This window comes from Mastomys coucha, unplaced genomic scaffold (assembly GCF_008632895.1).
Source record: "Mastomys coucha isolate ucsf_1 unplaced genomic scaffold, UCSF_Mcou_1 pScaffold15, whole genome shotgun sequence".
Taxonomy (NCBI): Eukaryota; Metazoa; Chordata; class Mammalia; order Rodentia; family Muridae; genus Mastomys; species Mastomys coucha.
This window is the reverse complement of record NW_022196897.1, coordinates 46,700,304-46,716,125: the sequence shown is the minus strand read 5'-3', so window position 1 is coordinate 46,716,125 and position 15,822 is coordinate 46,700,304. Positions and strand designations below refer to the sequence as shown.

The 15,822-nt window shown below is 45.8% G+C and overlaps 1 protein-coding gene across 10 annotated transcripts in view; it reads right to left on the bottom strand.

The window, feature by feature from the left end:
* Positions 1-15,822, bottom strand: part of Tanc1 (tetratricopeptide repeat, ankyrin repeat and coiled-coil containing 1) — a 236,999-nt gene that overhangs the window by 40,649 nt on the left and 180,528 nt on the right. For 8 of the 10 annotated variants that reach the window (XM_031370329.1, XM_031370331.1, XM_031370334.1 and 5 more), the window contains 6 exons: positions 14,450-14,572; positions 13,482-13,763; positions 11,901-12,052; positions 9,355-9,586; positions 7,536-7,702; positions 5,418-6,025 (listed from right to left, as the gene is read on the bottom strand). In XM_031370329.1, the coding sequence (XP_031226189.1) occupies positions 5,418-6,025; positions 7,536-7,702; positions 9,355-9,586; positions 11,901-12,052; positions 13,482-13,763; positions 14,450-14,572 (1,564 nt within the window). The remainder of the gene's footprint in view (positions 1-5,417; positions 6,026-7,535; positions 7,703-9,354; positions 9,587-11,900; positions 12,053-13,481; positions 13,764-14,449; positions 14,573-15,822) is intronic. The other 2 variants (XM_031370332.1, XM_031370333.1) reach the window with 1 other exon arrangement.

Below are 15,822 nucleotides of genomic sequence, written 5' to 3'. Positions count from 1 at the left end.
TTTTTTTGGTTTTTCGATACAGGGTTTCTCTATGTACCCCTGGCTGTCCTGGAACTCACTCTGTAGACCAGGCTGGCCTCGAACGCAGAAATCTGCCTGCCAAGTACTGGGATTAAAGGCGTGCACCACCACTGCCTGACTTCCAATGGCATTCTTGACACAACTAGGAAAAGTAATCTTTAAGATTCATATGGCATTACAAAAATGTGGAAAATTCAAATACAATTCAGAGTAAAAAGAGCAATACTAACAGCACAAATAGCATAGTATTTGGTTTTAAAATATACTAGAGAGTCACAGTAACAAAAGCCAGGATGATATCAGAATAAAACCAGCCACACAGGCCCTTGGAGCAGACCAGAAACCCTAGGAATAAATGCTGTGACTAGAGCCTCCTGGTTTTCCAGCAGAAAAGGCAGGCTCCTTAACAAATGATCTCAGAAAACACACACATTTAAAAAAAAATTGGAATAATATATATATATATATATATATATATATATATATATATATATATATATGGTCCTACACAAAATTTGATCCAAATGGTTAAAGACCAATATAAGATCTGAAAAGTTGAATCTTCTAAGGAAAATACTCTAAGATACCCACATAGGCAATGACTCTCTGAATCAGAGTCCAATGTTTCCAGAAACAGCAGCGAGAAGCAAAGAACAGATAAACAGGACTGTGCGAGTGATGTCGGCGCAATGAAGGAAAGCAGGCCCAGTGGGAGGAAACAGCCTAGAGCATGGGATCCGGGCCAGGTACTCCACCGAGAGAGGACTAACATCCAGAACACACCAAGAACTCAAAAACACTCACACAAAAGAACAAGAAATACCATCAGCAAATGTTCAGATGAACCGAACAGACACTTCTCAAAAAAAGTACAAATGGCCAGTAATATGAAAAAAATGTTCATTTTTAGCCACTTAGGAAAATTCGGATAAAAATATACTGAGAAACCATCTCATGTCAGATGGCGTTTATCATCAGGGAAGCCAGGCTGCTGTGGCTAAGGTTTGCTCAGTATAAGGCTTGCCTAGCAGCCCTGAAAATCCTGGGTTCAATCCCCAGCAGGGCAGAAGAGATGGAGGGGCACACGTCTGTGATCCTGGGACGTAGATGGTTAAGGAGGATCTGATATCAAGGTCATTCTTGATATTTAATAACTTCAAGGCCTGCTGACCTAGGATACATGAGACCTAGTCCCAAACAAAACAATAGCAATAATAGAACAATAAATGTTGGCCAAGAGGAGAACCCTTACATATTTTTGAGGTTGTACAATGTAGGCTGTACAAGCCACCATACAAAGCAGTATGGGGGTTCTTCCAAAAACATTTTTCTGTGTGTTTACTTTTCGAATCAAAGTCAACATACAACAGAGATACTTTCAGACCCAGTGTTTACCACCACACCCTTCACAATACCTAAGTTATGGAATGAATCAGCCTACATGAGGTACTAGTAAGCTTATGTATGAAGGAGCATGGTGCTTAATATGTATAGTGGAGTACTGTCCAGCCACAAAGAAGATTGGACGCATCCTATTTACAGGAAAGAGGCTGAAGCTGGAGTTCATCATGTTAAGTAAGCCTGACTCAGAATGCCCTTCTGAGTGTATCAGGCTCTGTCATATGTGGCATCTAGAAAAAAAACTCCATGAAATGGGGAGACGGCCTCTTGGGAGTAAAGGCAGGGTAAAATTGGGTACTGGGATGGACTGCACATGATCAAAATATATTAAATACATATATGAAAGCATACAATGAAACTATTACTCTGTACAATTAATTAGATGCTAAATTACACAGTTACAGATGGCCCCACTGTGGGCAACAAGCACAGACTTCAGTGGCCAGCCCAAGGGTTTCCAGGGCTCTCAGCAAAGCACATGGCTTCCCACCTGTCTGAACTCCTATCCCTCTGTTTCTACACAGCCCTCCAACGACCGGCCTTCCCTGGTCTGTTCATGCTCCATGAGCTCCACTTTAGATCCAGAAAACAAACTAAGCTATTTCCTTCACCCACATGACCTTGTGAGTGTCATGCCCTGCCTGCTTACATGAGGAAATGGCCTCGACAGGTTAGATGATTTATCCAAGATCAAATGGCTAATAGCCAAGAGAGGGCATCTGCCAGACTCAAGAGCTTGGGCTTGCTGGAGAACAACCCTGGGTACCCTCTTCAGGAGGCACCCACCTGGAGGGGACACCTCCTGTATCCCCATATTGAAATTCAGCTAGTAAAACCCTGCAAAGCGGAGATTTGGGGAGAGAAACAGGCAGCAGTCCCAGCCTGAAACAGTCCCACTTCCCTTCCTTTGAATTTCCAGTCCCCTTTCCTTGTTGACTAGTGTCTCAGTGACGTTCCCTACAAGACCCCAATTTCCTGCGTCACTGAACCCAAACTAGGATTTCCCTTCTCCTCTCTGTGCCTCTATACAACCCAGAAGGAAGGCGGTATCTCCTGAGGATGCAGGGCTAGTTTCTAATAGCCTCCTCCAAACCCTCACCACCCTTCACCTGTCTTGTTATCTCCAACCCCCTTCCCCGCAACCCTCCCCCACATCCCGAAGCGCAGAGAGCTTCCCCCTCCCCATGTCAAGCTCCCTCACCAAATCACACCACACTTCTGTCACTGATGCTCAGTCTACTGACTTCTCCAACCCTGCCCCTGGAGAGAAGTTCCCCACAGGCTCAAACCACTCTAAAACAGAGCCAGCTCTGACTTGAAAAGGCCTGATCCACAGCTCTTTCTACTGCTTTCTCCTTCTGCTGGCATGGCAGCCCCTAAGCCCTGTATGCTCTCACTCTTGTCCACGGGCACTCTATTCCCCAGAACCTTCAAGAGTTCTTCAGGGATAATAGCTAAGAGGTCTCTCTAGCATATTCTTCTGGTGGCTCATCCTAGTCCCTCATGCCGTGACAGAGCTCCAGTTAAACTAGATGTATTGTCAGGGCATGCTCTGTGCTGCTTCTCATGGCTCTCCCTATCTGCAGTAGCTTGTTCTTCCTATTAATATCCTATATCCTTTTCTTCCTCATGTTAACCGCACGGAGAAAACAGCAGAGACTGTTCTAGATCATGAGTCCTTGGGAAAGGTTAGGGAGGTGAGAAACCCAGGCTATGGGGGTTGGGAGATTCCAGCATCACACCAAGATTTAAAACTGCATATTTCCTTTTTTGTTTATTTTGTCTTTGTTTTTCTAGACAGGGTTTCTCTGTGTAATCATGGCTGTCCTAGAACTCTCTCTGTAGATCAGGCTGGCCTCGAACTCACAGACTATGTCTGCCTCCCCAGTGCTGGGATTACAGGTGTGCACTTTAATCTACCCAGCCTGTATATCTCCTTTTAGAAATGTTTGCCACAATCTTTGAGGTACCCTTGCAAAATAAAAACCAGAAAATACGTGAATGAAAAGAACAAAGCAAAGCATGTGAACATACTTGACTTCAAAACTTAATACAAAGCTCTAGTTATCTAAACAGCACAGTAGTAGCATAAAAGCCCACAGACCACTGGAATACAACAATAAACTCACATTCTTACAGCCAACTGACTTTCAACAAAAGTGATACTAACATACAATGAAAAAAGAACTCTCTTCAATTAAGCAGAAAAGTGTAAAACTGGGGCTGGAGAGATGGCTCAGTGTTTAAGAGCACTGTCTGCTCTTCCCGAGGTCCTGAGTTCAATCTCCAGCAACCACATAGTGGGCTCACAACCATCTGTAATGGGATCTGATGACCTATTCTGGGCAGATCAAGCACTCATATACATAAAATAAGTAAATCTTTAAAAAGTAAAGAGTATAAAATGGAACACATCTTTCATCACTTTAAAAAAAAAACTGGCTCAAAAATAAAGACTTAAAAATGTAAGACTAAGCTATGGAGTAGAAGGAAACCAGGAAAATCTTGACGTTAGAATGAACAAGGACTGCCCTGAAGATGAACGTTTCCAACCTCAAAAGCGCTGGAAACAAAAGCAAAGCAGACAAGCAGGGTTGAAGAGCAAGAAGCCAGCCTACAAAATGGGTACATTCGCGAGATGCTATCCTGAGGTCCTGGTGACTACTGTGTGCCTGCAGTTACAGTTCCTGGAGCGGCCACCACACTCAGATGTGCCTTGTGCTGAACTGCCACTACTGTTCAAAATGCAGCAAGGGTCTCCGTTAGCACCCAGCACCGCAGATGTGGGCGGGTCCACAGACCTGTCGCCCGGGCAACGGCCACCATATTCCCAGAATCCATTGGGTTCAGTTCCCACCTTTACCTGGACTGCTACGTCACAACATATATATATATATGGGTACTTTCCTCCATCTTTCTCTCTCTCTCTTCCCTCTCTCTCCCTTTACACGCCGCGGTGGTCCTCACCCCCCCCCCCTAATTAAACTTCCAAAACACAGAGCTGCTTGTATCTGGTGTCTGTGGGCGTGCCGCCAGAGCCATAAGCTATCAGTCACCACTGACTAGAGTCCAGCTACCTCCTGCTATAACACCAGCCGTCTACACCTGGGAGTCCCGGATGGTCTTTCTCTCTACAAACCCAAACTGCAGGTGACTTCCCTCAAAGATGATCTCTCTATGTAACTGCTCTCCCTTTGACGCCTCTGGTGATCTGCTTTTAGTAGCCAACCTGCTCAGCTAAACCAGGTCTGAAAGCTAATAAACCCTGAGTCCAGTGCCACCTAAGGAAACAGCCACAGCACCGCACTAAACCCATCAGCACAGGTCGGGAGGGTGGTGGCCATGGCCGCTTCATTTCTCGACCCAATCATCTGGCCAGCGCCCACCCCAGGAGGAGACAGTCCAGCAGCTTGCCAGATCCATCACTAGATGAGGAGGCAATCCTGACCTAGGGAAGAGCTGCTCAAAAAGGCAAAGACGCAGACAGACAGGGGGCTTGAGAATGGCCGCGACCAAAGGGCCTTTGGAGCTTCTTGACCTCTCACCTACTTTGTACTAGGAGGCAGGCAAGCAGGCAAGCGGGTCTCCCACCTTCCTATGCTTTGAGTTGTGAGAACTGCATCCTGCCTGGGCTTGTCTGTGAGGAGACAGCTAACTGGATTATAGGGCTCCCCTCCGTCCTCATACATGTGTGCTAAATGGCTAAGGGATAAGGTGCTATATGGCCAAGGGTAGTCAGGAAGTGGCAGGGGGTTAAGGATCCACGACAGACACCCTCTAAGCCCCGCCCCTTCCCTGGCAAGCTTGCTGTTCCCTAAAGCAGAAACATATTACCCATAAATGGTACTGCCATGCTGGTGGGAGGAATCAGATCAATGAAAAAAATATAGCAGCTAGGAACCAGCTCCCTGGCACCACCCAGCTTCCCTTCTACCCAAATACACCAGAAGTGACCTGCTGTTCCAGCAATCAAGGGAGGGAAGTGTCTGCTGTACCTGGGCTCACACAGAAAGGCCGTGCTTTCGCCATCTGCTCTCCACACCAGCCACTCTCTGAAGGACGGGTGGCAGAACATTCGGGTTTTGTCTCTCCTCTTAATGAGGAAGCAAGAGAGGGCCTCCATCCTCTGCTGGAAGTCCTCCCAGCCCTGCTCGCCCTGGATGTGGCCGGCGTTGATAGCCTGAAATATCTGCTCATCCGTCATGGGGTGGAGGGATGCGAGGGCCACGTTCAAAATGGGAAGGGCCCGGTCAAAGGCAGACTGGGTCATGAACTTCATGTTACACTGCAGCAAATACAGCTCGGACAGAGACACAGGCACCACCTTGTAGCTGGCACTCTTTATGACCAGGTGGCCCCGCTGGAAGAGGTCCAGTGTGAGCTTGAGGTACAGGTAGGAACCGAGGCTCCTCAGCACCAGATGGCTGCTAACTTTGCCGATGAGGGCGGCGTCGGCCTTGCCGTTCAGGGAGATGTTGCTGAGGATGTCTTGGCTGCTGTGGACCCTGTGCTGGACGTATGCGTGCAGGTCACTGTGAATGTCCTTGTTGTCTGGGAAGTCGTCTAAGGAAAGCTTGACAAATGGCAGCGCGCTGATGATTTCCTGGCGGGAAACAAAATCTCGCAGTGTTAGTCCACAGAGTTTCCTCTCCCCCTTTAAACCAGGCTCACTCGTTCCCTTTCAAGGAGGATTTTCATGGATTACAGGGGCTCGTTGTTTTGTATTAAAACGTGTAATAGGATGAGGTACAGATAAAAAGCTTAACTGAAAGAAATCCCGATTCGAGATAGGATCTTTCCCAAAGCCCCCACTGAGGACTCTGAGCCAAGTGAGCAGGGGGAGGGGCCCAAGGAGACAGCGGCAACCAGGCCACACCAACAAAGGGGTGGCGAAACCCTGCAGGTGACCTGATACCCATAATCCCTGGGCAGCCTGTCCTAGAACAAGGGCAAACAGAAACCGTCACTGCACATGTAAGAGCATAGCCAGACACTGAAACAAGAAGTGCTCTCTATGCATAAGACACCAGGGCTGTGTAACCCTACCAGGAAACGGGAGACTTCCTGCTCTGCCTGCGTCCCCGGACAACAGGCAGCAAAAATCATTGCCTGCTCCAGTTCAGCATGTTCTCATTTTAAAAGAATGCTAACTATTCTTTTTTAAAAAAACTTATTTTGTTTTGTTTGCATGTCTGTGTACCAAATGCATGACTGGTACCCATGACAAGGGTGCTGGATGCCAGGGAAGTCTAGTTACGGTGGTTGTGAGCCACCATATGGGTCCCAGAAAGCAAACCCAAGAGAGCAGCCCATATTCTTAATCATCAAGCCTTCTCTCCAGCCCAACGTGAACTGTTGGCTGAATCTGAATTGTACAGGGTCACTGATGTTCCTGCTTCCTTATATCCAAGATAAGGTCCTAACACCATTAACCATCTAACTCCTCACTAACATTTCTGAAGCTCATGCCCTTTTTCAGGTAGTAACAGCAGGAAGAGGGTAGCGAACAGCCGCTTCCGCTTTGCATGTAAGCTGATCTTAGCGCTAATCAGCACGGGAACACAGGAACCAGTTCAAGTTTTAACCCAGCTGCTAGATTATGCTGAATGAGGGAATCATGACTGAAAACGGATGATCCAAGGGGTCATAAAAATAAGCGTGCCATTTAAATGTAGGTTTAATAGCAAGTTTTAATAAGAAAAAAAAAATGAGTATGATCACCCAGTTCCACCGAATGAAACAAGTCATACCCATAACAAGTAGCCCCCAAACCTAGAAGCTTCAGTAGATTGCTCAGCCAGAAGCCTCAGCCGGGCACACACCTCACACGCTGCCATTTCAGAAGGACAGGGACAGCTCGCTGCTGCTAGGATGCTTAGCTGACATTGTGACAATTCTTGTTCCTATGGGACACTCTGGACTACTTTTTCAAAGTTCCCATAATGGTTTTCAATTCAGTAGCCAAAGGGGCCCTAACACTAGGCCAGGAGCCAAAGGGGCTCTAACACTAGGCCAGGAGCCAAAGGGGCTCTAACACTAGGCCAGGAGCCCTTGCTGCTGCATACTTGGGATGCAGGACCTTGGAAAGAGAGGGGAGGAGAATAATTTGTCACCTGAAAATTTGCTCTCACGGTCACGATCAACTTCAGCCAGGTGGGGAATTTAGGAATAATTTTGGTAATAAATGAAGACAGCGTATCTCCGTAATCAGGCTTATGAAATTCAGCTTCATTCAAGCCGTCTATCAGGATGATGTACTCCTCTTCTGGAATTTTCTGCTCTGAAAGATGAAATAATTTTTCCAAATTAAGAAATTATACGTTTTTATAACGTGGCACCGCCCAGTGCATTTCAACACATAGCTTAAAGTGTTAGCAAAACCTAAAAAGGTTTACATATGGCAGAAGCCATGTTTTTGACGAAGCATATTTGCTATTAAATTTATAATGAAAAACAGAGCACTGAGCCAAAAGAAAACCAATTCTTACAAAACAGTTTTCAGAAACATATTGCATTACAGGCATTAGCAGAATCTCAATCTTATATATAATACAGTGAGTTCGTCATAAACCTGGGTGGCCTGCAGCCAAAATCACTGACATACAGACAGTCTAAAAAACCTGGAAGAGACACCAGGCCCTTTGCTGGAACCCCTCAGCTGCCTGACTCCAAAATCAGAGGACCCAGCATTCCCCACGCTACCACTAAGGGCTGTGTGGTCAGGACCTCTCAGTGGTGAAGTGCTGCTTCACGGATGTCTAGAGTCCTTCACACAGCAGCCTAAAGCTAGTTTTCTATTTACTAGCAACAGCTTTCTGCTCAGGGCACAGAGCAAGCATGACAGCCATTTCAGGCCCTCTTTCTTATAGTTTTGGTGTGAGCCTAGCTTTTAACGGCTGAGCCATCTCTCCAGTCCTCAGGCCCTCTTCTTCTAGAAGATGTTTTGTAGATGATTAACTCAAAAAAGGAGCAAGGTGAGAGATGGAAACCTTATGGATCGATGATGTCACTGACATCCTACTTGGGAAGGGGAAACGGGGGTGGGAGAGGGGTTAAATGTAAACTCCTAGAAATGGTATTAGGTTGAGATTTCAACTCATCTAATCGGGGGTTGGGAGAGGAGGAGAACAAGTTGTAAGATTCCCAACAGCACTGTTTTCCCTGCGGCCTAGAGTGTAGATTCTTCAGAGTGTGTATTTCCTACATGGGTTACCGTTATGTGGAAGACCAGATTAGGCCTCTTCGAAATGTGGACAACTGTGGTGAAAAAAACCAAGGAAGTAAGTTTGGGCAGCCTCCTGCCCACCCTTTTAGCTTACAGCCAGAAGACTTTCTATCAGAAGAAGGGAAGCAGCAGAGTGCAGGGTCCCAGCTTCTGGAGAAGTGGAGAAGTCTGGGTGTCAAAGCTTACGAACTCCTTGCAGCTAGCATTAATGTTCCCATGGATTCATCTTCCCAGTTTCCTGCCTCTGAAGGCCCAAGCTGTTTCCTGTTTTGTTTGGACATCTTACCACTCCTAAAGGTTACTGCCCTTTACTGAAGATCCTTCAGGAGGTGGAGTCTTAAAGCTCTGCTCTCAGTAACCATCCACATCCATGTACTGTAGTTACTAATAAGCTCTCCTGGCTCTGTTATGTCTACCGCTGGCTCATTTCGTAGACCAAGAATCAAAACTTTGTAGGACATCAAGTCTCCTCTTCCCTACCTACAGTTACAAGGTTTCCTTAGAACTGCTCAATTGTTGACTTCATCCACACCAGAAAACAATGCACTGAAAATGATGCCCCAGAGGATGGATGTGGCAGGATCGGATGTGTATTGAGTCATCTACATCCTGTGCCTGCCACCCCAGGGCTAAGCTGACCACCCTTCTGAGGGTCACTTGGGCATCAGCCTTTACTGAGGAGCAGCCCCAAGGCTTCCGGTAGGTACCGTTTCTTAGGCTTGTAAGTGGCTCCAGGACGCCCCTCTTGAAAGCAGCCACGGGATCCTGCACACAGGAGCGGAGGCTCAGCATGCTCTGCAGCTGGGGCTCCTTGATCAGAAGGTCTCTGTAGGCAGCCAGCTGGTGGGACCGGCACAGCAAAGCTGCAATGCTGTGCACAAACTCAGGTACCAGACAGGTATAAGTGTTATCAGCCTGGCAGTAATGGTAGGCCACCACCTGTGGAGAAGCAGAGACATCAGCAGTACCATCCCACCCTCTCCACAGCTCCATCTATGAACTCAAACAGGAACGCAACCGATTCTTCCTGAGATAAGACACGGAGTGTCTATTCCCTAGGACTGAGTCACTAACTAGCTTAATTGATACATTTATTCTGTTCTCCGTTGGTGTGATTTGCTAAGTTCTTAGCAGAGTATTAGTTGCAGCCATAAATCCATCTTGATTAAGAGAAAATTCAGGATGACTGTAGTCTGTATTGAGCGTAGATTAGTAAAAGTCATTTATAAAACCTAATGCCTAGCCTGGCTTAGAGCACTTCCAGGCAAGCCATGTTCCCAATGCTGCCATCTGCCCCGAATCTCTGCTCTCAAGAACAGCAGCACCCTGAGGGAACCCTGTGCTTATCCAAAAAAGCACAGGATCAAGCTGGCGGCTAGGAACCCAAGCTGTAAAGTCGCAGCTGCTGCTTCCTCCTGGCAAAAGAGGCTCTCAGCCCCTCCCTCCATCCACACTTCGAGATGTTATAGAGACATTCAAAAGGATAGGGAAGCAATTACCACATATGTACCCACTGAAGGGGCATGAGGGGAGGAAGGGAAGAGCTGCAGATGAGCTGGAAGGCTGAGGGGGTTGACAGATTGGCTGCAACAGCAGGTTGTCTTTGTTAGATACCTCTCCTACCTCTGCCCACACAGTGCCAGTGACAGAGCTCTTGTGCTTCACAGAAATAAAAGCCCTACCACTCTGCAAATGAAGATGAAAGCAAGAACGTGAGTGAGAACTGAGGGAGGTTCGAAGGACAGCACTCTCATGTGAGGCGCGCTATGCTTTCTAGAGGGGTTCGAGTCTCCACTGTCCAACTCAGCTCTGCAGCTTCTGCAGCAACAGGCCACAGGCTCCTGGCTTCAGTGCATCATAGAGGCCATGGAAGCAGGGCAAACCATGTCAACCTGACAAAGCAGTTTGAGATCTTCCATGGGATCCTAAGATGACGGCAGACTCCCGGCAAGAGACAAGAGCATCTATATACGATGCAGCTTTTCTTGGGGCAGTGGTTCTCGACCTTCCTAATGCTGTGGCCCTTTTCTACAGTTCCTCCTGTCGTGTGGACTCTGAATCGTAAAATGATTTTCATTGCTACTTCATAACTGTAATTCTGCTCCTGTTTGGAGATAGAGGCTTGCTGTGACCCACTGTCTTAGGGTAATTTAGAACTGTATTTTCTAGTGTAGATTAAATCTACCATTAAGCCCTTAGAGAAATGCTCACTGCCCTTCAACTTCTACATAATCAGAGAAGAGCAGAAACCTACATGAGGGCCCCAAACCCATGCCAATCGTCGTAAGCTATCCGGTACCACACTGTCCTGCACAAAGTGTGACAACAGCATCTTGGTAACCCAAAGCAGGTCACGAAATCCAACAGGTAACCACAGGTAGTTTTTAAAAATGTGCATAAAGTTCATTTAAATCACAGGCCACGCTATAGGACATAGGCTAAGGACAATCCAGTAACACCTTTGCTTCTGTAACCCATGTGGCTATGTGTGCACGCATGTTATAAGATGAACCTCTTACTGTGGGTCCCAATTACAACGTTCAAAAAGCCACCCTACTAGGGTAGCTTTGAGGCCAGCATTCTTCATCTCAGACTACCCTGTCAAGACCACTCTGAATCAGTGGTCAGATGAGGACTCACTGTGCCGCAAACAGCTGTCTTCTAGGGGCAGGTGACAGTGGGAGGGGGCTGGGCTGAGTGACAGCTCATCGAGGCAAGAAATGTGCCTGCTTTCATGTAGAAAGGTGGCCTATGAGCCAATGTGGGACAGAGCAGAGGAGGAGTTCAGAAAATACTTGATGATCACGCATTTAGAGACAATGTCAGCCAAGGCTTGTTTACAACCTCCCACGAAAGGCCTGACAAAGGGTGCAGAGGATGCAGTTGACCACAGGCCCCAGGGAACAGGGTGCAGGCAGAAACGGTCTGGGCCAAGCTGAAAGCTTTTCTTATCTCCTGCTTACAGGGCAAATAAAAGGTCGTGCTCCTGTGTGCGGTGAGTTCAAGGTTTCTCCTGCTGCCTAAGGAACTCTGAGCTAGGTTCTGATGGCCATAAACCCTCTGCTGTTGTCTTTAGGACTTAGTCTCATTAAAGCCTTTTATCTGGAGTACTCAATCATACTTTATCAAGAGCTACACTACACTTCAGCACCAAGCAGTTGTTTCTGTTTTTAAATCCCCTTTCAACCTCATTTTTCAATGCCACACATGCAAATCTCTTTCTGGAGGACCCTGTGAATCAAGAACAGGTTACCTTAGAAGCGAGGTATTTCACCGCATCCTCTCTTGGTCTCTGGCTGTCAGCAGTACCAGGCCCAGAAGGTGTTCTGGTCACACTGAGAGCACTTGTGGAAGAACTTGGTGAAAGTAATGGAGTACCAGGAAGGTCCTGGGTGGGATCTGAGGCTGGAGAGAGAGCCACAGATAGGGCATCAACACGTGGTATAACGAGTGTGGAACATACTTCTGATTTAGTCCCAGACAAATCTCATAGTAATGAGCTAGCACAACTCAAACTGAGGCCTAGAACGAGCATACTAATTCCCACCTTATCTCCTCCCCTGGAAAGCTGCCTTCTGAGGTTACATCTCTTCTGGTTTAAAAAAATATCTGGGGGCTGGAGAGATGGCTCAGTGGTTTAGAGCACTGACTGCTCTTCCAGAGTTCTTGAGTTCAATTCCCAGCAACCACATGGTGGCTCACAACCATCTGCAACAGGATCAGATGCCCTCTTCTGGTGAGGGCATCAGTGTACTCACATAAAATAAAAAAACCTTTTAAAAGAATAATTTTTTAAAAAATTAAAAAATGAAAAATAATTTTAAAAATTAAAAAAAAAAATCTGCGGGGTGGTGGTGGCACACACCTTTAATCCCTGTATTCAGGAGGCAGAGGCAGGCAAATCTCTGAGTTTGAGGCCAGCCTGTTCTACAGAGTGGTTTCCAGTATGGCCAGGGCAGAAAAACACTATCTTAAAAAACCAAACCAAACCAAACCAAAAATCTCACATAACTCTCTTGTTCTTGCTTATATTTCAAGATATTTTCTCTGTAATACGTTTACTGCACATGAAACAGTCAGGGAACCAGGCATGGTGGTGTGAGCCTGGATCTCAGCACTTGGGGCAGAGGCCAAGGCATGAGGATCTCAGGTTCAAAGGTAGCCTGGGGTGCAGAGTCCTTGTTCGCAGTGAGAACTCCAATGTTTAGCTATTCTGTCTCCCATTTAAATTAGTCTTCCTGGTTTTGGTAAAGCCAGCAGAGAAGAAAAGATTGTGGCAAACAGGATATAAAAGAATTCTGTATAGGATAAAGGGAGGTAAACTAAGATCGCGCATGTGCACACACACACACACACACACACACACACACACACACACACACACCAAAAAAGAAAGCAAAATGCATTAAACTCTATCTGCTTTGTTTTTCCAGTAGTCTGAGTACTTAGTTTTAAGATCCAAATTTCCCCTGGTCACTTGATCAAAATGCTCTGTAGTAACGTATACCTTGCATGCAAACTCCCTTTTACGGAAAGAGGGGGATCAGGGCTCCCTGTCAGAAGGATACAAGAAAGCTGCCATCAGCCCACACTGTAGCTAATACACCCCATAACAATGGATAGGACCCCCCCTCCCTCTCCAAAACGAAACATCCCATCACACCCCTACGACTAGAAGTATCCAGACAGTTCACCTAACCTATGAACTTAGACCCAATACAGTAGCTGGAACAATTTACAGAAAACTGTTAATTCCTGTTTATTCAAACAGCAGTTCCCTCCATCTATCTTGTATTAATGTAATAAGCCAGATAAGTAGCAACCGCACACATACCTTTGGGTGACGAACTGGGACTGCTGGATGCAATCTGTCTCATGCGGCTTCCATGACAGCTCAGTGCCACCAGCTTGGAAATGATGGCTGTCTTCCCAAACCCTACATTCCCCACGACCACTGCTCCTCTGTTCTCTGCCAGTTCTGTGTTCCTCAGGTTTTCCTCTATCTGGTGAAAGAGCCAGTCTCTTCCCACAAACACAGAGTCAGTCGTGATGCTTGGCACTTCAAACAGCAAGGGCTTCAACAAAATCTCCTGTGGTTTGTAGGGTGCAAATCGTGCTTCAAAACAAACAAACAAACATCATTAGGGGAAGGTAGTATCATTTACGACAAAAAGAAACATATGCCTAATTTGGTTCTATAAATTTATCTATAATACTTTACTCATTATTTTTTTTGTTCCCCCAAGTATCCTGTTATAATGACTCCTGGTCTTTTCATACTTCCAAGTTATTTTCAAACATACAGAGAAAACAAAGCAAAAGCCCCAATCACGCTGGGCTGGTTTATCTGAAAGCACATGGAAGACTGGTTTCTTCCGCTGTTCCTGCTCAGATGAAATCCAAACACAGATTCCCAGATCAGGGCATAGCCCTATCCGAATACAAGGGTGCATTGCCCACACGATACAGGGAGAGCGTGTGAGCACACAACTGGGGATGACAGACAGCTATAGGATATAGCTAATATGGGCCTGAAAATAAAACAAAAATGCTTTGTGAGTGGCAACTATCCTATCACAGAATTCTTTCTCTATTTCAGAAGCTTTAATTTAATTACATGCTTTTAGCAAGAAGCTCGGAGTTCTCAGAGCTGGCGCCCAGCAGACCTTTCGGACCCCATTACTTTTGAAGAACAGCACAAACACACTTCACGCTTGCAGCACAGTTTGAATGCCAGTTACTGGACTTTCAGTGTTCAGTGGACAGGCTCATCAACGCAACACGGGATGCCAGAATAAGTACCTTTAACTTCCGGTGCCCTACCTCCAGCCGTATTGTGCCAGGGCAATCTGATTGATGTCCGGAGAGGAGCATTTCTCTGTCCGTCTAAATAACTCAAGTCTTCCAATTTGGTAGAACTTGTCGCTGCAATAGGAAAGCAAAGCTGAGTTTAAGGCCACACCTAAAACTACTGTTAAGTTATAAATGACTACATTACTAAGCAGCTCATCTCCACGTTCAACAAAATTTACCTCAGGATAATTATTTGTGCCAGCTCATGTTTCCGGCGGGGCTGTTAACTTGAAAAATGGAAACAATTAAGACTACTCATTCTTAATGTTATGTTGATCTGGTTGCCAGGATTCACCATTATTCCTGGAAAGAAACTGACCTCACTATAATTTTTTTTTAATGGAAACAAAACAAAACAAAACAAAAAAAAAAACCGTTTGACAACCAGTGTCTTGCAACAGACCAGAACCTACTGCTAATACATGGACATCTGATTGATGTCCGGAGACATCTAACTATTCTCCTCTGCAGCTCTGGGAAGCTCTGTGCTGTTTGGAGCTCCAGCCTTTCTAATTACATAAGTAGATTCTGAATGTACAATTTCACAGCACTTACAACATTACAGGCTAGCTCTTGGCTATATATTCTTCAAATATATATGTGTGTATGTATATAAAATATATGTGCCTGTATGAAGCCATGCATGATGTGCACATCTTTAATTCTAGCACTTGGAAGACAGAGGCAGGTAGATTGCCATGAATTCCAGGCTAGTCCGGTTGACATAGAGAGTTTCAGGTGAGGAAAGGCTACATTTGTCTCAAAAACAAAACAAACAAACAAAAACAAAAAGAACCCAAAATATATGTATATATAATAATTAACATTGATTATCATCAATTAATTATAATAAAATATATCATGCCATACATTATATAACAAATTATATATATTATCTATGTTTTATATTTTTTTAATGTGCATTAGCATGTTTATTTCTGACCAAGACAGTAAGGTTTACAGCATACAGTTTCTATTAAATAGCATTAGGGTCATTAAGCACAAGTAGTAATTCCAGGAGAAGTTACATTCCAAAGGCTAAGTCACTTGAAGTCCCTAGGAGAACCAGGATGCAAGGGACAGGAGTCAAAATTGGGCAACGGGACTCTGAAAACTCTCACAGGCTGTCAGCAGCACCGAGCTCCCTGGAGCAGCATCTATCCTGAACCCTTTGCGCCCCCTTCACCTTCCTGTTCACCCCTCTCGTTGTCCACAACACTCTTCATTCATTCGACAAGCACCAAAGGTCAACAAGCACTTCAGGCCTGACCAATCCCCTCTTGTATGCCCTCAAAAAGCAGCCGAGCAAGTGTTCTACCAAC